The sequence below is a fragment of the Orcinus orca genome, chromosome 3 (assembly GCF_937001465.1).
Source record: "Orcinus orca chromosome 3, mOrcOrc1.1, whole genome shotgun sequence".
Lineage (NCBI taxonomy): Eukaryota > Metazoa > Chordata > Mammalia > Artiodactyla > Delphinidae > Orcinus > Orcinus orca.
Window position 1 is genome coordinate 127,587,483 of NC_064561.1, and position 23,575 is coordinate 127,611,057.

General features: G+C 40.4%; 1 protein-coding gene across 12 annotated transcripts in view; it reads right to left on the minus strand.

Moving 5' to 3' along the window:
- Positions 1-23,575, minus strand: part of ARHGEF28 (Rho guanine nucleotide exchange factor 28) — a 308,933-nt gene that overhangs the window by 177,674 nt on the left and 107,684 nt on the right. For 10 of the 12 annotated variants that reach the window (XR_004483772.2, XM_012533384.3, XM_033430014.1 and 7 more), the window contains exons 3-4: positions 10,797-10,944; positions 7,801-8,094 (exon numbers count right to left, since the gene is read on the minus strand). Coding sequence is in view for 11 of the 12 variants with exons in the window: in XM_012533384.3 (XP_012388838.2) it covers positions 7,801-8,094; positions 10,797-10,944 (442 nt within the window). In the remaining variant the exon portion in view is untranslated. The remainder of the gene's footprint in view (positions 1-7,800; positions 8,095-10,796; positions 10,945-23,575) is intronic. The other 2 variants (XM_049707682.1, XM_033430011.1) reach the window with 1 other exon arrangement.

Genomic DNA, 23,575 nt, shown 5'->3' on the forward strand with positions numbered 1-23,575 from the left:
ATGTCAGAAAAGAAAGTGTGGAGATGTCTGTCCCACCAGATACTATCAGAAGTGCCAGAAAGCTAGAAAGTAATACTGAGTGTATACACAACTGCTTGAAAAATGTCAAGATTTCCAAGAAAAACATATATCCCAGACTTAGTCAATACCCATAATGCATTAATTTTAAAACTCCTCCAAAATTGTTTTAAAAACCTAGGAACTTGTATTTTGTAATAAATCTGTCCTTTATGGGTTTCCTACCCACTGGTAGGACATCAGCTGATGTTATCTCAAACTTTCGGTCCAGGACAAAGCTTTGGGGCAGAAAGACAAAGCTGACATTTCACATAGTCTGTGGGACAGCAAGCAAGTCTTCTAATCCAATGTACCATTCCCTGGCTAACAAGACATGGCACACAGGTGGGGACCAGCCAACAGGGCCTTGCTCTATTTCCTTTCGATTTCTAGAGCTGGCAGACTATATTCAAGGATAAAAACAACAGCCAAGCTCCATTTCAAGTGTTAAACAAACCCTACCTCTTCCTGGTTACAGATCTCTTTCCTCTATTCAAGGAAAGATAAACAGATATTTCCCTCTGTCAAACGTTGCGGGCCCACACGTTGCCTTCTCTGATTGCCTAGAAAGAAGGTGATGATTCCCGGTATGTGGCTTGAACCAAAATGTAGATGTCACAGAAAACTGGCAGTTCCCACTGAGTCTCTCATAATGAACTGTTAATTCTCACTTAATGGCGTTTCCTGCAGATAAGCAATATTACCATTGCTCTTTAAACTCCTTAAGGGAACACTAAACTATTAAGACACATTTAACAGTTGCTGAATAACCCCCATTCTTATAAACTTTCTAAGTCCTTTTGGTCGACTGCATTTCTTTTCCTTTTCCCCCCATTAGTTGTAAAATAGAGAAAAACATTCTCCTTCAAAGGGAATTTATAAAGACCCTACTAGTAAAGCACAGCATCATGCTAACCACCCTTCTTCCTAGTAACAGCAGTCCTTATCCATCAAACCTATAGCCCCTGATGAGGTTTCTACTTCTCCTTTAAGTCACTAGTCATTACACTGTGACTTGTTACTACAGATACTATTTGGACTTGCCCTTACAACATGTATTCTGCAACCAATGCACCATTTCTCTAATTTCTGGATTCAAGTTTAAATATGTTCTGGTTGCTATAACTCCACTGGTGTTGCTTGCAAGGAAAGGAGCGTACTCTTGATCTGATATTTGGAATTAATCATTAAAATAATACATTCTCTAAGTTGTTCTCGGTGGGTCCTACCCATTCCATCCATTGCTTCTCTTTGAGGACAGTTCTCCAACCAACCATACAACCACAGAATGAGAAGCCAGTGCCCAAAATACACTGGCTGTGTATCCAAGACAGCCCTACAGAAAAGTTGCAAAAGCTCAGTTGGCTTACCCTAAATACTTTTTCCACGTATAAAACCAACTCTAAAGACAGTAATAAAGTTTAACTCTTTAAACTTGATAAAACAATCTAACAGATATTTTCTTTGCTTTATAAAAACTTTTAATGTATTTGCCCTACAGATTCAATTCATGGTGCCACCTTTCTTAAATGTTCTTACCACAAAAAAGAAATGGTAATTATGTAATGGTAAGGAGTTATTAATGCTATGGTGGTAGTCATTTGCAATATATAAATGCACCAAATCAACACACTGTACACCTTAAACATGCACAAATATGTTAATTATATCTCAATAAAGCTGCAAAACAGGTTGCTATGTTTTTATAATTGGTGTAATTAATGAAGAGTTCTATTTCTTCCACAACAAAGAACTTCTTTCTGCCTATTAAGGAGACCTTTGTACATACGAAGTACTTTTACCTAGAGACCTGCAGAAAAGTCCAAACTCATTTTTCACAACAGTAATTTACTTTGGCAGAAGATGTCTTGAATCTGCAAATTGTTGCTACATATTGGTTTGTAAGTGTAAATACATGCTGTGAGAGAGAGACTTTATATGACTTTTTTTTTAAGTAAAGGGGCTTTTTTTCCTCAAGTCAGAATGCATAATCAAGACAAGCTCTACCTAATTCCACAGGTTGGGAGAAGAGCTACTATGTTCAGAGGCAAGGCCATCAGTCCTCCGAGATGGCATTTGTAGTCCCTTTGGGATCTTTACTCAAATGGCAGCCTCCCCACTGGTGATGGCAAGTTTGGTGCTTGCCAGCCACATCAGGCTTCTGGACACACAAGTGATTGGAAGTCATTTGATTGAGCAGGAAGGGAAGACTTTAACTCAAGTTATCTGAGCACCAACAGAATAAAAAAAGAGTATATTTTATGCCAGTTAACCTAATTGTCAAAATTATGCCCATCTCTGAGAAAAGAGTTCTGTCCAAAAAACAAACAAGCAAAAAATTCAGAACAAAAAAGTTAATCATGAAATGTTATGGGATAGTATGTTACTACTTAAAGTTTTACTCTAAGTGTGAGGCAGCTCAGAAGCTTTTATCATAAAAGCTATTTCACAGAAAGAATGGGTTTAATTTTATGAAACAGAAATCCAATTTTATTTATGGCACAAAATTAAATAAAACACAGGATATTTCCTTCCCTAGGAGAGTAACTTGGTTGCATTGTGAGTAATGATGGGTAAGATGCAGGGCCAAGGAAAGGCTCTGCTTTTCTTCATAAGACACAATATTCTGCTCAGATTCTGGCCCTTCTACGGGTTCTCAGGCCTTCCTGATAACTCTCAGTGTTTGAAAAGAAAGGAAAATAAGGGATTTATTATAAAATGCAAGGAAATACAGTAATGCTTCACAGTAAGGTTCCCATCAGACTCTTCCACGACAAAGTCATTACAGAAATCAATTTTACTTATTCTGTAACATCCTCTGTACCCCCCTAAAAAACATAGATAAATACAAAGAATTTTAAATAAATGTGAATAGTAAGGTTTTAAATAGTTTTTGGACAGGTCTTAGGAGAAATAACTACTAGGGAAAAAAACTTTTCCATTTACGATGCTCCTACCATTAACACATGACGAACTCCAGTGGGCCACATGCCACAGTTTATTTCTCACTTTGCTAATGTAATTTATCTGCCTCAAAGACAAGCAACACTAATAAAATATGTATGCTGAAAAAAAGATGCATTGAGCTCGTAAGAGATTCTAAACGGCTTAGGTTATAACTCTACTACATTGAAGGGGAAGGACCAGGATTGTGACATAGGAGACTCCTGAACTTCCCTCCTCCCATGGAAATGCCAAATGTACAGCTACACACAGAGCAATTCCCACTGAGAGAAATCCAGTCACTAGCTCAATGACTCCCACACATAGGACTGGATGAGAAAATACCCATACTCACATGGGTAGGAAAGGCTGAGACATTCTCTTGCCATAAACCCCACCCCCAGCTCAGCACCATACAATCAGGAGGGAACCTCCAACTCCCAACTTTTCCCTGAGGAATCAAGGGTTTTCACCATACATGTAGCACCCCACCTTTTAAGGCTCCCACCTGGGATGGGCCCCCAAAACGCCCAGCTCTGAAGGCCAACAGGACTTACACCCATGAATCCCACAGGACTAGAGCAAATAAAGCAGCAGCTCTAGATGGGCATATAAGCAGGCACCTAGGCTGTCTCCCCAGGGCTCAGTGTTGACTAAGCAGGCAGAAACACCCGTCTCCCAGTCGTTCCCTGGAAGAGATTTGACTTCATACTTTATAAGCTGCTGCCCGAGCATCCAGCATCTAAGTGGAATGCATCTAGGGGCTGGCTGTCATTCTCCCTGGACCCCAAGGAAGCCAGTTGGCAATCTCTCTGGAAGGAGCTGCTTTTATGGCTGTCACTCAAGAGACAGGTCCCAGATCCCCTGGCATTGACAGCCAATGGGGCTTGCATTCAGGAGTCCCACGGGACTGCGGTGGATAAAGAAGCAGTTGTTAATGGGTGTACACATAAGTACTTGCTGTAACCATCCCCCCAAGGTTCTGCACAGAGGAGCAAGCCAAAAACACCCATCTTCCAGTCTTTCCCTGGAAGAGATTTGACTGCATACTTTGCTAGCTTATGCCTTCTAATCAGCCTGCATCTAGGTGCTGACTGAGATCCTCCCCCTTAGGACACTGATGGGTCTTGGTACACCCTCTACTACTGGGAGCCACTACGAACAAAGACAGCAACTTGGACTAGCACAAAGATTTAAGAGGCAAGCAGGAGCTTGGGCTGGGATGATTAACAAGGTTCATCTACACAAGACCAGTCTGTCAAGACTGGGAGAGGTGGCTGTTTGATCTGATGCACAGAAACCAAAACAGAGTCCAGGAAAATGAAGAAACATAATAAGTTCCAAACAAAAGAACAAGATAAATCTCCAGAAACTGATCTTAATGAAATGGAAATAAGTGATTTATCTGATAGAGTTCAAAATAACAAAGATGCTCACTTCAGGAAAATGAAGAAACATAATAAGTTCCAAACAAAAGAACAAGATAAATCTCCAGAAACTGATCTTAATGAAATGGAAATAAGTGATTTATCTGATAGAGTTCAAAATAACAAAGATGCTCACTTAGGTCAGGACAGCAACACATGAGCAAAGTGAGAATTTCAACAAAGAGACAGAAAATGTTAAAAAAGTACCAAACAGAAATCACAGAGCCAGAGAATACAATACCTGAAATGAAAAATTCAAAAGAAGAATTCAACAGCAAACTAGATCAAGTGGAAGAAAGGATCAGCAAACTAGAAGACAGGGGGATGGAACTGATCTAATCAGAGGACTGAAAAGAAAAAGGAGTGTTAACCCTGTCCCTGAACACTGATGTTGTAGAGAAGTTCTATTACAAGTCTAGGCTGCAAGCAATGTTACCTCAAGTACTACAAACTGTTCTTAGAGAAAGTCTAGAAATTTACTAGAAATTTCAAGGAATTGTTTGCAATACCAAGATTTTGTCCTTTGCCTGTGCTTCAGTTGCCCAGACCAACTGTAATTTGTTTTCCACATATGTACATACAATCTACTCTCTATACACGGAAATCCATTCACATACACACATGAGAGTCAACTTTTACTGAGAACTCAGTATGTTCAGACATTGTTGTAGAATCCTCACCATACACTAATTCAACCATTGCAACAAGCCAATGAGGTGGGTACTATTATGCCTCATTTTAGAAATTAAAACCACGGCATCAGAACAGAAATAATTTGCCCAGATGATCTCAGAGACAGGAAGAAACTGGGCAAGGATTTGGCATATAATCTTTTTTTTATATATAAATTTATTTATTTATTCATTTATTTTTGGCTGTGTTGGGTTTTCGTTTCTGTGCGCAGGCTTTCTCTAGTTGCGGCGAGCGGGGGCCACTCTTCATCACGGTGTGCGGGCTTCTCATTGTCGTGGCTTCTCTTGTTGCGGAGCACAGGCTCCAGACACGCAGGCTCAGTAGTTGTAACTCACGGGCTTAGCTGCTCCGCGGCATGTGGGATCCTCCCAGACCAGGGCTCGAACCCGTGTCCCCTGAATTGGCAGGCAGACTCCCAACCACTGAGCCACCAGGGAAGCCCAGCATATAATCTTAATGACTATTACACTAGAATTGCTTTCAAATAGAATACAATGTCTCACCATGTAAAGCAACTGCTCCAATTTTTCTCATGAAAATACATATATCTATATAATATATACTTATATATCTTGGTGACATAAATCTGTCTGTTATAAGGATATGGATAAACCAAAGGGTCATGATAGATGGAGGCTTGGAAAACAAGAACACATCTCCAAACATCAATGAAAATGGCAATAAGATAACCCTTGGCAATTTGGTGGTTAGCCCAGTTTTCTCCAAACTTATTTGATTATGCATCTCTGTCAGCAAAAATAATTGCACATATGCCCCAAACCCAGAAAATTGTATGCATATACTACTGTCAATGTACAGACTGAAGATTATGAAATCTTATTTCTAAATCTTAGGATAAAAAATAAATACAGCATGTGGATAACATGAATCCCACTTTGAAGGTTCTTAGTTTAGGCTGTTCATATGAAATTATGAAGTTCCATAACTTTCAACAATTTATCATTTTGCAGAGGCACAGACTGAACCACTGCAGAGTCCAACCTGCTATGCTGAGAGAGTTGCTGTGCTAGGAAAGTACCCCCCTCGTTGACCTACACCTGCCTCTCCATGAGGCTTTGAGGCTCTTTACTTATGTCTTTGAGCATGGTGACTAGTGAGAAATTATGAAAGCTTTATGTCTTTTTAAAAATGAGTCTGCCTTCCAAAATATAAAATACCCTCTAATATTATTGATAAAATTTGTTTTAAAAGCCAGGAGGCTTAAGCAAATGTAGTTCCTTAGCCAGAAAGTATATAATAGATAGATAGATAGATAGATAGATATGTATATATACACTCATATGAATGAATATATGTATATGCATGTGTACATACACCAATAAATATATGAATATATGTGTGTATATACATATGAATAAAGTTCCTTAGCCAGAAAACATTTTTTTCCTCCTATACATACAGGAGAATTACAATAGCAATATCTAGGATGTGCAACTCCTTAAAGGTCTCAGGATACACCGCTCATTCATTCAAGTACTTCCTGAGCACCTGTTATGTGCCAAGCTCTTTGCTAGGTCCTTGGGGATGATGGTGAGCAGAACACACACCACCCACTCCCTCAGGAAGCGCACCCCTTCATGCACATCAGTCAGCTGCCACACAGCTAAGTGGAGCACATGGGACTCAGGCACGGATGACTTCTTTCATCCAAGGTCTTAAGAAATAAGAAACATCCTTAAGTGCCAGGAGAGTTTAAGTATAACCCTAATAAAGGAAAGAAATGGAGATCCTCTCTGATTGTGGCTTATGACCTTACGATTGATTCTGCTTGAAAAAAAAATACCCCTTTTACCTAGAGTAGTTCATTTAATCTTAATCCATGATCAACTTTAAACCAACCTGTAACCAGAATTTATCAGGAAGCAGAAACTCTTAAAGACAGCATCATCCCACCACAAAGCTAAAGTCATAGGAAGAATACAGAAAAACAGCAATAGTACATGTTTGTGTCCAATAAAATACAGAGCAAAATTCTATCTCCAATAACATTATGTTATTTGTCATCACCATAAGTAGTATGTGTTGAACAGTGTAGCCTCATGAATAGTATGAGCTTATATACAACATCTATATCTTTGTTCACACAGATTCCAAATGGTTTTAAGAGTCTATTTAATGATATTGAGTCTATTTAGCCTTTTAGTAAAGAAGGGGTATCCAGACGTAACTCCAAAAGTTAGTATAAATATAGTAAATATGAATGCTGTCAGTGACACTGACATTTTCAAAGATGTCAATGCATTGGTTACATTTCCTGCATGGCCACATTTCTTCTCAGTGTTCCACAGAGTTGGCTGCATGTTCTTCCTTGGTCAATGACTCTACCTATTTGGAAATAGGACACCAATATCCCCTTCTTACAGCAAGAAAACATATCAAAGGAAGCGGAGCCACAGCTCAAAGCAGCTGGCTCAAAAGCCTGCCACAAAGAAACAGTCCTTCCCTCCTTGAGGAAAAGCTCTTCACCCCCTGGAACAGAGTGGCATCAACCAGCCCAGAGATGAGTGGCTCAGAATGTCAGGGATCCCAGATTGAATAGTGCAAGGCTCAGGTCAAAAGCAGGCAGGAAAACCCACCCAGGCAAACAGGCGACAAATTGTAAGGCACATTTGCACTTGACATAGAGAGGAGACATCTTAATTTCCTGGTAAGGACCCACCTTCAAGTGAAGAATTTCCCAGGACAGTCCACCCAAGAGGCAACTCCAGATGGGTCAGAGCCAGCACGAGCTCCTCATCCAGAGCAGGCAATGCTCCCGCCGTCAGGGCAAATGGGGTCAGCAAGGTCTGGTGGCTACTGGCTGTGAGGCGATCGGCTTGGGTGACCAGCAAACGAGCCAGCCTGCAGGCCATGTTGTCCACATAGGTCACGGAGTCAGAGCCCATGGTCACAGGGGAGTAACCTTCCGAGCAGAGGCACACAGACACCGTCACCGTCTCCTGAAGCCTGTGGCCTGGATGACAAGATAGTGAACAGTTCACCCAGAGTCTGCAGAAGATGCTCTCCCAGTGTCCAAAGCTTTGGCCTGAGCATACCACACGCTCCAGGAGAGCAAGGCAGAAAGGAAATGCGGCCAATTATCTTTAAATGCTGCCCAGCCTGTGGGTCCAAATGAACACTGACCCCATCTTCTTCCAGTGACTCCTGATTTTCTAACTGACCTTTATGAGCTCTGACCATCTCAGGGCTGCTTTCCCATCATTACCACTGCTATTTGGCATAGCTTCACCTTGTACTTCTAGCCAACCATCAAATTCAAGTTTGTCGTCTTAAAGGCCTTTGCCCTTTCCTGTTCTGGCATTTCCTTCTGAGTCATATGTTTTTATATATTTATTTAGGTGATAGTTTTATAAGGTAGCACCACAAAGTTACACAAGTTTACCCTAGTTCCTCAGAGTTCTTCTGAACGTGAGTAGGGTGGGTAAACACTTCTCAACAGAAACATTATATGTACTGTTCATTGGCCCACCACCACTTCTGAGAATGGCTTCTCTGTCTTGTCGATGTTCTTAATACTTCTGTTGGGTGGTCGCCTAATCCTGCTACCCGTCCCTCTCCTTACACTCCATTTTACCAAGGTTGGTGAACTTCTACCCAGGTATGTTTGTATGTTGTCCTCGGCAGAATGTCCAGGAATTACCACCACCAAACTTCTGTGATCATGATATTAATAGCTGGACAGAAGAAGGGCTAATATTCAGCTACCACTGGCCCCCAAGCAAACGCCTAATGGGTGCAAATCATCTTTGCTCTGCCTTATCCTCCAAAGCTTTTCCCCAGAAGCTATGCTGCCAGGCTTCAAGGAATAAGAGCGTCCCAGGTTTACCAGGCAAGAGCTACTGCTATCGTCACATCATTGCCTTTTTAAAGTGGTCCAATGGTACAGCACAGAGTGGAGCCCCTACCCCCAGACCACACACGTCCACTATATACTACAGAAAACTGTTGTACCTACTTTGGAAAGGTACCCTGGTAAAGCTGTGTCCAGGAAAATGTACGATTCAGAAATGTGGAACTGTCTGCAGTGAGTTTGTTAAAATCAAGGTAAGAACTCTCCCTTCTAAGCAGGCCACAATATAATCATAAAAGATTTTCTGTAACACACAAGGAGTAGGAAGGAGGTTCACCCCTACACGCAAGTAAAGAAAAAGACAAAAGTTTTGATGTTAGGAGTGGCGCTTTAGTTATTATTTTTATTCTTTCTCTTATAAGAGGCTGATAAAAAAAAGAGAAAAACCAAGAAAACAGGGCCAAGCTAAATGCAGCAAAAACATCAATGTAAACACCAAAGCAAAAGGGAGAGGCAAAAGAGACTAGCAGTCAGTATAACTCTGTGCCATTAACGTGGTTTGACTTTTTTTCTTGTGAGGATGGGAGTTACTGGGCCTGAGAGAGAAGCGCTTAAAATTGCCCAGGGCTTCCCTGGTGGTGCAGTGGTTGACAGTCCGCCTGCCGATGCAGGGGACATGGGTTTGTGACCCGGTCTGGGAAGATCCCACGTGCCGCGGAGCGGCTGGGCCCGTGAGCCATGGCCGCTGAGCCTGCGCGTCCGGAGCCTGTGCTCCGCAACGGGAGAGGCCACAGCAGTGAGAGGCCCGCGTACCGCAAAAAAAAAAAAAAAAAAAAAAAAAAATTGCCCAAAGCCCCAGAAATTGCACAATAGATTGATTCAGTGACCAAACCCAGGTAGGTCTGAAAGGTCTTTGTACATCACTACAATTCTCTATGTCTGTGTTTGCATGTTTCCTGTCTTCCTTCTTCCCGCATGCAACAGATATACTACAGAAGCACTTAGAAACATTTTTCTTTTAAAAATGAGGCCAGTCTTACCTATTAAAAAATTGAAGGTTCCCTCTATGATACAATTTAAGAAGGCCTAAGAGACCCACAGTTAAAACCAACCAATCAACAAACAAGAAAAACACCACAAACCCTCCTTTCCTGCAGGTAATGGCATATTAATTGCACCTTTAGTCTACAGCTTGATGTCTCAGATGTACAACCCACATGCCAATGAAAATACAAAACAACTGTACCTGAGGAGGGGCTGTTACTTCATGATAACACATTAACACGATACATTAATTTGTCATCTGTCACCGTGGTACTTGAAGACAGCTGGGAAAATTACAGGTTTCAGAATGTGAACATTTTGGTGGTGGGAAGAGACAGTTCTGGAAGCTGAGATCCAGCAGGGAAGTGTCTGGATGGACATGCTGCTAAGGAAGGAACCCCTGCCACCCAAAAGAGCAAAGCAGAGAGCAGCTGCTGGACTGACCACAGGAGAATGAAGACCACTGTCAAGTATCTCAGATCTGCCTGAGCTGCCCTTGGCCACGGCCCCGGGACTGCAGGCAGCAATACGAAGACAGAGCGTCTTCTCCACGGGATTGCATCCAGGGCACCCCCAACCTGGAGGTTAAGTCCAAGGTGGGCTGCTCAGGGAGCTGCAGACACAGCTGGAAGTGGCTCAGACGTGAGATAACCCAGTGTGAGTGTTCTTCCTTACATACACATACACACACACACACACAAACGCACAAACACACATTCTCACACACACATACACTCTCACTCATACCCATCCCACCTCGGAGCACCATGAAGGTGCTCACAGACAGGTTTTTCAATTGCACGATAAAGAGGACACCTCACCTGGAACGCTGGATTGGAGAACGTTATCCTCCGTGCGCTCTGCAATCACGATGTGTCTCTGATGAGATCCGTTATAAATGAAGTAAAACTCGGCATCTTTAGGAAGATAAACATTTTTGCCAAACTTCGCATAGACCGTCATCTGCCCCTGAAAAATGAACAAATCAAGGTATCATCACACTTCCTCGTCCTGGCTCTAAGAAACCACAATAAAAAGGGCCCCGAGGGCTTCCCTGGTGGCGCAGTGGTCGAGGGTCCGCCTACCGATGTGGGGGACGCGGGTTCGTGCCGCGGTCCGGGAGGATCCCGCGTGCCGCGGAGAGGCTGGGCCCGTGAGCCATGGCCGCTGAGCCTGCGCGTCCGGAGTCTGTGCTCCACAACAGGAGAGGGCACAGCGGTGAGAGGCCCGCGTACCGCAAAAAAAAAAAAAAAAAGGGCCCCGATACAAAACAGGGTCCTTTGTAATGTTCATTTGATGTGGGCGAGCCCAAATATCGTGAATCCTTCTTCCTAACAACAATGTTTTGGACGACAGGGCGATGTTTCCTGATCTATTTAAGTATGCGTGTCAGAGCTGGTTTGTTCTGTTTTCAAAACTGAAGAAGTCAGAGCATACAAAAGAATTTCTTTATTTACTAGATGTGCAATTATGATACTTGGTTGTATTTTACTTTCTTTGAATTCCTACTACCTGATGAACATCATTGCTTGTATTAATTTTTTCCTGTACCTGAGATACCACCATAGCATAAAGCTTCAAAATAACTATTCTTAGCCATGTCCTTCCACTGTACTGGACCACAGTGGCTTGTAAGAACCTTAATTAAATATTCACAAACATTGCCAAATAAACAGCACTATGTGATCCAACACTTGCTGTGCCCTTTCCACTGGTTTGTCTTCTCTGAGGGATTTCTCTGTCTTCTTTTTTATCTAGTCTGGCCTCACACTTTCTCTTGAAAGCTTCTGGTTGGCACAAAGCCCTGCTAAATATCCTGGTCCCAAGGAGAGGAGCTGCCAGCCTGGGTCACTGAGGCACACTCTGAGGAAGGAAGGAAGGAAAGAATGGATGGGCAGCAGGCTAATGCTCCCCAGTATATCATAATCCAGAGGCGGTGTCGGGCCCTTCAATAAGTGCTACAACCAAGGCAGCAGGGACGGATGAGCCTGCCAGATTGTCTGGGGCCTGGAAGGCTTCAAGGATTCGGGATGCTCCCTCCCCTCAACCACAAAAAGGCAATACAAAGGGGGCCTCCAGGGAGCAGGTACATACCACCCAGCTTGTGGGAGTGGCAGGAAAATGGAAACCAGGAGGTGGGAAGGGTCACCCACTTTGGAGGGCCTCCAGAGCTCAGCCCAGTGTGGAGAAGCATCTGGGCTTTTGTGTGCTTGCCCAACAAAAACAAACCCACTCTTCGAGAGTTCCTCAGCCCGTGACAGGAGAGAAAAGTGAACACAGAAAAGCCTCCACCGTCTCCTTAACATCTGTTTGCCTTTGATGATGATTAGCATGGTATTCCTTAGGATATCAAGAGGTAGGTCAATCAAGGACCAAAAACAAAATCAGCGTGGGCCTCCTCTTTCCAGTAACTACATGGTTGTTCTAGCTAAAATTTTAAAAATAAACGGGCTATGTTTCCCTAGTGGTTTGCAATCCATCACACACATAAAACACCATCTTGAATCCTGAATAGGAATAAATACACATTGTGGAGTTCTGAAAAAAAAAAAACCCGTTCACAGTTTTGAATTGTCCTTTCTCTGTGTGTGTGTGCGCGCGTGCACACACACAAACACATAATCAATAGAAAGTAACACGCCAAGAAAAATCTACCATACAATAGCTTCCAAAAAAAAAAAAAAACGAAGTTCAGGAAGAGGATCTGAAAAGCAAAAAACAATAACAAACGTCTGACATGACAGACAGAGGAAACTTAGATGAAATTCCATTTCCTAAAAACAGAAGAACAGCTTGCTTTAGTCATGTTCCCGGTTTCTAAAGAGACTGTTAATTATCCACGGACAAAATCTGAACCGACCTGTTGGTGATACATTTTTGTAATGTTAGAAAATAAATTGTATAAACAGATCAAAGTTTTCCACAGATCACAAGGATATCTAATCTGTATCTATTCAAAACAACGATCATATTACTACTTGATTTGGTTAGGTGAACCAGGACCACAACTTATGAAAGTGTTTGCAACCCTTTTCAATGCAATACAACTCCAAACAGGAGGGTTTTATAATTCAACCACGCCTCCCTTTCAAGACCATACCAGGCTTTATATTGGTCAAAGAAGATAAATAACAGTCAGGTCAGAAATAAGACATGGCCATTAAAGAGAGGTGCTCAGAAGTCTTAGCACTAAGAATAATTCAGCAATAAAAAGGGTCTCTCATTTGCTAATCACAAAGAGATCAGAAAGATATGGTGAAGAATATTATGGGAGGAGGAGGGAGGGGATGATATAGAAACGAACAAAGAGACCCAATGAGATAGAAAGGAATGGGGGGTGGAGTGGCAGGAGAGGAAGACAGGGAAAGGAAATATGAATATGAACAAGAACGTTTTCATTCAGAAAAGCTGGACAAAGCTCAAAGGAGATTTAGATAAAGCTACCAAGAAGACCAGCAGAAGGAATGAGCTTCTCATCATGTGCTGAGGAACAAGCACAGCATAAATGATAAGGCACAGGTGACAAATTTTGACTAAGACTGAGGACTTTCTAATCACTGTGGCCATTCAAAATCTACTTTTCTCAAAAGGCCACTAATTTTATTAATGGCAAAGATAAATTCCAATGTACAGATTTCCAGTGTGTCGCCATTATGTCCCCATCTGGATTTAATTGCATACTTTGTTTTAGGCAATTGAAAACTATAAATTTTTGTAAATGAATGTTGGCATCAATATCAGAATCATTCTGCTTCTATGCAGAAAAAATAGAGATGTGTTATAACCTTTCTGTCAATTCACTATATTCCAAATTAAAAAAAACAAAAAAACACTCAGCTACTTCACTGAAATTCCTGGAAACAATAAGAGGCTTAATAGGCAAAATGATCTTCCCAAATTAATCTGTAGATTTAATATACTCTAATTAAAACTGAAACTAAATTTGTCAAATGAAACTCAACAAGCTTACTGTAAAGTTCATCTGGAAGAATAAATACACAAGACTAGAAACAAAAGTTTTGAGAGAGAGAATAATGTTTGAGCTGTGGGGGGAGGGATCAGACCATCAGAATTCCATGGCAGAATTTCCTGCCTTGGAAATTATGTAATAATAAAGGTGGCATTTCCAATCAGTGGGGAAAGAATGAACTATTCAATAAATCATTCTGGTACAGTAGCTATCCATCAGAAGCAAAAACATTCTTCACACCAAATACTTAAATTCCCAATTAATTCAATATTGAACTTAATCCATAAGTGCATAAAATTAGAAAACTGTCATAAATTTTTCATTTTTGAACAAAATGATAGCAATTAAAGCTATCTAAATTTCATCTACACTGACACCACCCTAGTTTATCAACCTTTTTTAATTTTTCCTATTTCCTTCCAGTCTTTGTTCAATGCACAGCTAATTATTACATAGTTATACTCATGGCATAAATACACATATGGTTGTACTTTTCGCCTATCAAAAGCATTTTTCCATGTTGTTACAGTTTTTGGCACCATTTTTAATAGCATTCCATCAAGCGTTTGATGTTCCATAATTTACTTAATCATTCCTCTATTGTACATTAAGGGTATTTGTAGCTTGCTAATATTATTAAAAAAATGCTACAATAAATACTTTCATGTGTATTGTTTTTATGCTTTAAATTACTTCTTTAGAGTAGAATTCCAGAAATGAGGCCAAGAATGGGCACAATTGTCACCACTGCTTTCCAAAAATGTATCGACTTTCATTACCACCTGTGCTGGTCAAGAGTATCATTTTCATTCCAACTTTGCCAAAACTTTCTTTTTTATTATTTCCTAAGTTGACAGATAATAAACAGTTCCTCATTGATTTAATTCCTATTTTTTCCACTGCCACTGAAATTTATTGCCCATTTTTATCAAAGCCTATTACTAAATGGTACCAGCAATGTTAGTGGCCTGATTAAATTTTGCTTTAAAGAATTCTAGTCTTCCCTCTTCTATTTACATCTAAGTTCACCTTTGCCATAGGCAGGCCAAAATTTTCACTTTCCCAAATGAACCCATTGAGAACAACATCAAAATCATCCCCTTTCCCCTGTTACTTTCTTGTGGCCAAATCAAAAGCACCCAAACACTCCTGTAAAACCACTAAAGGTCAGGTAACACGGAAAACAGGAATAACTAAGGTAGAAAACTTAACTAAGTATAATCACACGAAATATCTCTCAATATAAGCACAAACAAAAAAAAATTAGGCAAATTAAACCAACATTTTTTACAATCAAGTATCCCCCTAGAGAAATTCTACTTGTAAAACTCATCAATAATTCTCAAAGATCAAACCTTCTGCTGAAATGCTGTTATCACGTATGGATTTCACCAAAGAAACCAAAGAGGTAGTAAATGTATTTGCCACCATAAACTATTCCATCCAACTCTCCCAGCTCCTCTTCCAATGGCATTTAAAATGGAAATGGACAGTGACCTTGATGTGCATATTCTAAATATTTTTTCATTTATCTACAATGGTCTCTGATTCAAGTTCTCTAATACCCTGAATAACTTGGTGGCTGTATTATCTTGATCACTGAGTATTCTTGTACTAATGTTCTCCTTCCCTCTCTCCCTTTCTTCTCTCTCACCCTCTATAGACAATGTATCTGTGTTTACTTTGTTAATAACAGCGTCATTTGCTGGACAACCACCTTAACTATGTAGTTTCTAAAATACCTGGCATGACAGGCAGTAAACAAATACTATAGTTTCAAATGATGACAATGAGAACAAAGTGTGCATCCTTTTATAGTGAGGTTTCTTCATCCGTGGCCACAGAAAGAGTCCATATGGGTCTCAGTTGGTCTGCGAACCTCTGAAAATTATGAGCAAAACTGTTTATGTGCATGTGTGTCCAGTTTTCTAAGGAAAGGTTTATGATTTTTATCACATTCTCAAAGGCGTCCAAAGATTCAAAAAATGTTATGAACCATAGTTTTCGTGGTAACAAACAAAAATGGGAATTTAATAAATGCTTTTTATTGATAATTGTCACCTTTTCATATGACAGTAAGACTGTTCTGTTTTCTAAGGTATTCTAGTATTCTACACAGCCTTTACCTGGGATGATTTTTTGACAGAAGTACAATGAAGGTAAATGCTAATTGACATTAAATATTACAATAAATGTTTCCTAATACATGCCATTAAAACCATTATCATAATATAAATATAGCACTCTAAGTGAACTATCAAATTTGATTTTTTGTTTTTAGTATTGGAATCTTGACCTCTTCATAGTAACCAAAAAAAAAAAAAGTTAGTAATTCTACCTAGAGACTTCTCTGCAGAGCACAGTGTGTTGAATGTTGTAAGATCCTTAACAAATAAATTTTAAAAAGATGCATTGTCCCATGTCATAGGTAAGTGAATAAAAGTACAGGTACTAGTTAGTACCAGCACTAACAGGATCCCAGAGTCAGATGAACAGTATTGGGCTTCTTGCTTTCTGCCCCACCCTCTAAGTTATACTATCTTTACATTCCTCAAGCAAAATTCCAAAGAAAGGGCTGTGGGCACAAAATTTTTTATTTCTAATTACTGTATTCAACTCAAGTATTTCTTTAAAACAAAGTTTGAAAATGCAAAAATTATTTCCTATATGTTGTGTGCACATATTAGATATAAATGCATATCTGTAGACTTACATGTATTATTTTATACGAACAGTATATAAAGTGATTTCTCATGTATTTTCTCATCTTATTCCCACAATAATGTCTGGGAAGTATTATGATGATTTTTATTTTATAAATGAGAACACTGATACTACTCTCAGGTCCAGTGTGTGGCAAAGCCACAAATAAATCTAGATCTTCCTGTTTCAGGCCCAGCACACTTTTCTCCCCAACATGTCATGGTACAAACAGCAAGTGCTCAGGTATTAATTGATTTATCTACACCTTTACACTTAACTCAACATTTATTTTATGTACTGAATACAAGGATTCTCATCCTGAAACCCATGGGTAGAGGTGGGGTTGAGAGGGAATGGGAGGTAGGAGAAATGTTGCTTAATCCCCATGAAGATATATGCACAGTTTTAAGCATTCATCTGGGGAGAGTGTCTGTCTTTTAACCAGAGATTCCTAGGAGGGTACAAGGAGCATATGATTCAAAAAGGTTAAGAACCGCTGATTTAAAGCATCTTTCGTACAGTGTAAAATATAAAGGTCATTAAAATTTACTATCCAAACCAAATCTAAGTCAACAAAATTCAGTTGAATATAAATTGGTTAGATCCAGGGGAAAATATCACAATGTCATTTTTTTTAAGGAAGGTAAACCAAAATGAGCTAAAAGACTTATATGTTTCTTCAGAAATAGCCTTTGGGGTAGGAATGGCTTTTTTTCCCAGACAGGATGAAATAGAACAGAACAGGCCAACATTCCTGCTGATAACAAGAAAATAAAGACTGAAAAATTAAAAGTAATATTCTTAAAAGCATCAGAAAACTATGGAATTGAGAATAAAATATAATAAAAACTCTGGAAAGGGCAGAACCACTCTGAGAGGTTACAGAAGCTAGAAGACAATGGAATGGTATCTTTAAAACAATGAAAGAAAGTAAGTGATGACCTAAAATTCCCCACCTAACAAAAATATTCTTAAAAATGAAGTTGAAATTAAACGTTTAAGACACATACTGAGGGAACTCACTGCCGGCAGGCCAGCACTAAAATAATTACTAAAAGAACTTATCCAAGCAAAAGTAAAATGATCTCAAACAGAAACACGAAAATACAAGAGGCAGTAAGGGGACTTCCCTGATGGCGCAGTGGTTAAAAATCTGCCTGCCAATGCAAGGGACACAGGTTCGAGCCCTGGGCTGGGAAGATTCCACATGCTGCAGAGCAACTAAGCTGAGCCTGCGCTCGAGAGCCCCGCGAGCCACAACTACTGAGCCCGTGTGCCACAACTACTGAAGCCCACACACCTAGAGCCTGTGCTCCACAACAAGAGAAGCCCCTGCAGTGAGAAGCCCATGCACTGCAACGAAGAGTAGCCCCCGCTTGCCACAACTAGAGAAGGCCCACGCGCAGCAACGAAAACCCAATGCAGCCAAAAATAAATAAAATTAAAAAAAAATAAAATAAATAAAAACACTATGAACTATAAACTTAAAAAAAAGAGGCAGTGAGGCACAATGAAGTGAGTAAATATAATTAATACCTAATGTACAAAATAATAATTAAAATGTCATGGAGTGTAAAGTATTTGTACAACTACAATGTCTGACTACAGTAACATAAAAGGGAAGTGGAATTAGAGTATCTAACAGTTCTGGAAAAATGTTAAAAGTAATAACTTACTATATTTATAATATGTCAAATCTACATGTATGTTGAGAGTAACCACTAACAGAATAGTAAAGGAATGTAAAGCTAACAAGTCATAGAGTAAAAAACGAAATAGAAAATACTCAAAAACATAAGACAGGAGAAATTAAGAACATAAAACGTGTCAAATAGAGAGTTATATGATAGATATTAATCCAACTATATCAGCAATTGTATTAAATATAAACAGACTGACCCAAATACAATACTGAGACAGTTAGGTATGCATTTTTAATTCGATAACAGTTACAATACCTATATGTTGCTTACAAGAGACACGCTAAAAATAACACAGAAAGTTTAAGTAAAAAGATACACTATGCAACACTAACCAAAAGAAAGCTAGTAGAGCCAAAACAATATCAAAGTAGTTTTTAAACCAAGACATATTACTAGAGAAAGAGGAACTTTTCATCATATAGTGTAAGTTAAACAAGATGATACAGTATTAAATCTGTATGCACCTAATACAGACATAGCTTCAAAATATATAAAAGAAAAACTGACAAATTCACAATCACAGTGGGAAACTTTAACATGGCTCTCTCAATAGCTGATAGAGCAAGCAGACAAAATTGACAAGGATATAAAACATCTGAATTACACAATTACCAAGATTACTAATCAAAAGGAATAATTACCATAAATTAGATGTATACAGTAATATTTATTAAAAAGGCATCCATTATCAAAACCTCTGCATTAAACTCAGTTAAACATAGACACAAGCATAAAAAATTCTTGACGACTTTCGCATTTGGTGAAATGATTCACCACTATAGAATTGAAATAGCCTTTGTTTCTGTAACACAGCTAAACTGAGTGAAAAACAATTCATGACGAAGGTCAGTAAATGACTCTAGATTCCTCACAAGACCAGAAGCAGGCTTTAAAAAGTTGCTTAGCTTACTTCCTTTTAAAATCACTAACTTACTCACAGATTCCATAAAAACATAGAACTCCTAGAAACTGAAAACAAAAACTGATACTTCAAGTAGACCACAGTAGGAAATATACCGAGTTGGATATAAGAATACTTAAACTATAATCTCTACCCTTCCATTATCCCAATATTTCTTGAGGAATAAATGTCCTGCACTTGGTTCCAAAACCATCAACTGAAAAAATTCAGAATGAAGCAAAACGCCATTTAATAGTTGGATATCAGCGGGGATTTTAGTCAATAATCAACCAAGGGTGAGTTATCACTGAGACGGCCACCCAAAAATGCTAATTCTGCTCAACCCTACGTTGAAGAAAATCTAGTAAGTTCATTAAGAATGGTTACGGGCCAGCTCTTCTCTATACCTCTCAGACATACCTGGGCCATGGAATACTTTATTAGAAATATAGACAAAACTGACAACATGTTCAGAGGAAAGTGACAAGGATGCTGCAGGGACACAGAAACCATGCTGTCCTATGAGGAACAATTGAAGGAACTGGGACTGCTTTGCCAAAGGAGAAAAGACTCATGACTAAACGGTCACTGTCACAAATATCTGAGGGTCTGCCATGCAGACAAGGGATTACACGTGTTCTGCAGGCCCCCAGGGGAACGCATAAAACAATGGAGGGAAGGACAGGGCACAACACAGAGTTCAGTTCCACAGTGAGAGCCTTCTGAGGATCAGCGATGTCCAAAGGTGACTTGGATTACTTCAGCTTAGGAGGAATAAGCACTACCAGGAGATGGTGCCTTTGATTTTTGGTTTTGTTTTGCTTATTTGTTTATTCTAAGAGAATGGGGCTAACTATCTAGACTTGAAAGTCTAGAATTTGTCACACCATGTATATAATTAGACATTAACAGCTTCAATATAAGAAAAATGGGAGGTCTAGATAAGTGGTGTTTGGGACCTGTTTAATTTCTCCCTTATTTTTTTGCTTTGGTTTATTTCCTAGCTCCTTGGATCAATGATTAGTTTATTTTCACTCTCTGCATTGGTGGTCTCCAAACTGAAATCAGGGGAACCATAGGTTCTAATGGAGGAATGTTGGGACTTTACAAACTTTCCTTTTAAATTTCATTTTGGAAAATATGGTTTCAATTATATTTACATCTAAAAAGATTGCATTCACTTAAATGTATTATCTACCAAAATTTAATACACTGGAGAAGACTTGAACTGCTAGGCTAAGTCACTGCTCTCATTGAATTAATAAATGTAATAAATTTGAAAAATATAGCTATGATAAAGTTTGTATCAAGTTTACACATCATTCTCCATAATACTTTGTGTGGGGGGAAAAAAAGATGTCTCCTTCAAAAAATAAAGTTTCAGCACCTCTATTTAGGATCTCTAAGGCCCCTCTGACTCTAGGACACCCTCTGCTATATAGTCTATATTGGAAAATAAAATCCTATTAGCTCATTTTATATTTCATAGCTCAAGCTTTACATTCACAACACGGTAAACACTACGTTTCCCCAATTTCATATTCAGGTTGAACCCACGCAGACAGTAATCTCACATGCTTATTTCTAACATTTAAAGTCTACAGATTTATGTCAAACCAAGTGGTGTCTGAAGGTCAGTGCAGGTCAGCTGACAGGACTGAACACACCATACCAAAACCAAGACTACCAGGAATACAAGGAACCTTAAGTCTCCATAAATTGACCTCTGCTAAACAAAGAACTGTGACCTGCCACCTGTATTCTTATTTCAGGGTAGACCACAGAGCTCCTGCATTCCACAGCAAATCCCTCTCATGAGGGCACAAAGGAAGGAGCCCTTTGCCCCTCTCATCTGGCCAGCTGTGCCCGAACACCCCTTCTAACCTCTATCCCTAATGCACACAGGCACACACTCACGCACACACGCAGGGAGAGACACACACACAGGCCATTCTTAAATAAGAGCACAGAAGATTCTGCAGAGTAATGACCCATGCAAGATAAAAGAATCAGAGAATCCTCACTAAAAGAAGCACAGGTTCAGAAATTTATAAAATATACAGCTGAAAGAAACTCATCTGGATCAAAACCCTGACTTCACCAGTGAGGAAACTGAAGGCCCACAACAACAGGTGACCTGTTCTGGGTCCCATCACACAGCAGACCTCAGGCCAGAGCCTATGTCTTCACCCTCCATCCAATCCTCTTCCCACTGCTCCAAGCTACAACCTCTGACCCCCAACTGAATCCTACTCCTCCTCAAAGGACTGGGAAGAATCTTTATGGAAACAAGTTAGGATCAGAAGCAAACTCTCCCGACGTCCCCTACGCCCACTACATCCATATCCCTCCATCCTCCTGTCTCTTCTCTTCCTAGACCCCCATTATCTTTGTTCAACCAAAGAGCGCTCTCAGGGCCTGCTGCTCTTCTCCTGACTCTTTACCTTCTCAAATTGGAACAAATGCAGGTAAAAGCCAGCTCAGTCACAGAATGGAAAGCATGAAGCCACAGAAACCAGAGAAGCAGGACAATGAAGAAAGAGCATCCGGAGACGAAGATCAGCCTCAGCTCCCACAGAGTGGATGGGAAGCGAGGAAAGAAACAGACTCAAAAGATGAGGCCTCAGTGGGGAGGGAAAGGAAGAAACAGCAGCAGCGGCAGGCTGAGGAGGGATGACAGCGGAAGAGGACAAATGGCTAGAAAAACAAAGCAACGTGGAATTTAATTGAAAAGGGCAAGAAAGATAGAAAATAGATAAATGAAAATGAGCAGAAGAAAGACAAAAATACACCCTACCAGGAACTACAATCTGGAAACACCTTTGTAAAAAGAAGGGAGGTGGAGGGAAGGACCTAAATTTTGGCGCCTGCAAAGAACATTTCATCTGATCAAAATCAAGAACTAAGGGCAAAAGAAACACTGCACAATGTGTATTTTTGTGACACATCATAAAAGGGGGAGGGTGTGTTTTCAAACTACTCACATCCAACTACTTGCCACACCCCCACTCTAGTAATTCCACCTTTCCTATGTCATGTACAACATTGTAGGGAGAAGGGAGGACACACTAAGAGATTGCTTTCCCATTCTCCCTTAGAATCAACAGTGGCTTTAGAATGCAAGAGCCCCTTTTTCTGGCCTTGTCCTTTTTTGCCCCTTACTTAGGATTCTCTCTGAATCTTCAGGTCAACTGTTCAGGGTTCTCAGCCAGTGAAAAACAGTACCTACATCCAGAACTGCCATGTTGGCTTCATCAGAGGTACCATTCAGCCGAAAGTCAATTGGAGTCTCCTCCCTCTTCCTTACCCGGCACCAAGTGCACCAGGGCCAGCACAGCATTTGGAGCAACGCACACAGAGAACCAATCCGAAAAGGCTGAGCATGCAATTAATCTTGTTCAGAATAATACCTTCCATTTCCCTAGTGCTTCACTGTGCACAAGGCGTTTGTGCGTGCTACCCGGCTTGAACCTCACAACCCCCAGAGACACAGACAGATGAGAGACTGGCCCGTGACCCACCAGGGAGCCAGAACCAGCCCCTGCTCTCCCCATACATTCAGGCCTTCATTCCAGATATGTACTGAATGTCGACTAGGTGCTGTGGCTAAAACAAATCACTACCCCAGGGGTCCCCAACCCCCCTGAACCGGGCCGCACAGCAGGAGGTGAGCGGCGGGCGACCGCGCAAAGCTTCTTCTGTATTTACAGCCGCTCCCCATCGCTCGCATTATGGCCTGAGCTCCGCCTCCTGTCAGATCAGTGGCTCCATTAGATTCTCATAGGATCGCAAACCCTACCGTGAACTGCACATACGAGGGATCTAGGCTGCGTGCTCCTTATGAGAACCTAATGCCTGATGATCTGAGGGGGAGCTGAGGCAGTGATGCTGGCACAGGGAAGCGGCTGCAAATACAGATTATCATTAGCAGAGAGAGTTCTGACTGCACAGAGACCATAATAAATCAATTGCTTGCAGACTCTTATCAAAACCCCATCAGTGAGTGGCAAGTGAAAACAAGCTCAGGGCTCACACTGATTCTGCATTATGGTGAGTTGTATAATTATCTCATTATATATTACAATGTAATAATAACAGAAATGAAGTGCATAATAAATGTAATGGGCTTGAATCATCTCGAAACCATCCCCCTCACCCCTGTCCGTGGAAAAACTGTCTTCCATGAGACCAGTCCCTGGTGCCAAAAGGGTTGGGGATTGCTGACCTACCCTATCATTCTAGTGGGGAGACAGACACAATGAACAAATAATTAAGCTCCTGATGTGTGAGCAATTAGGAAGACCCAATAAAAATAAGGCGGGG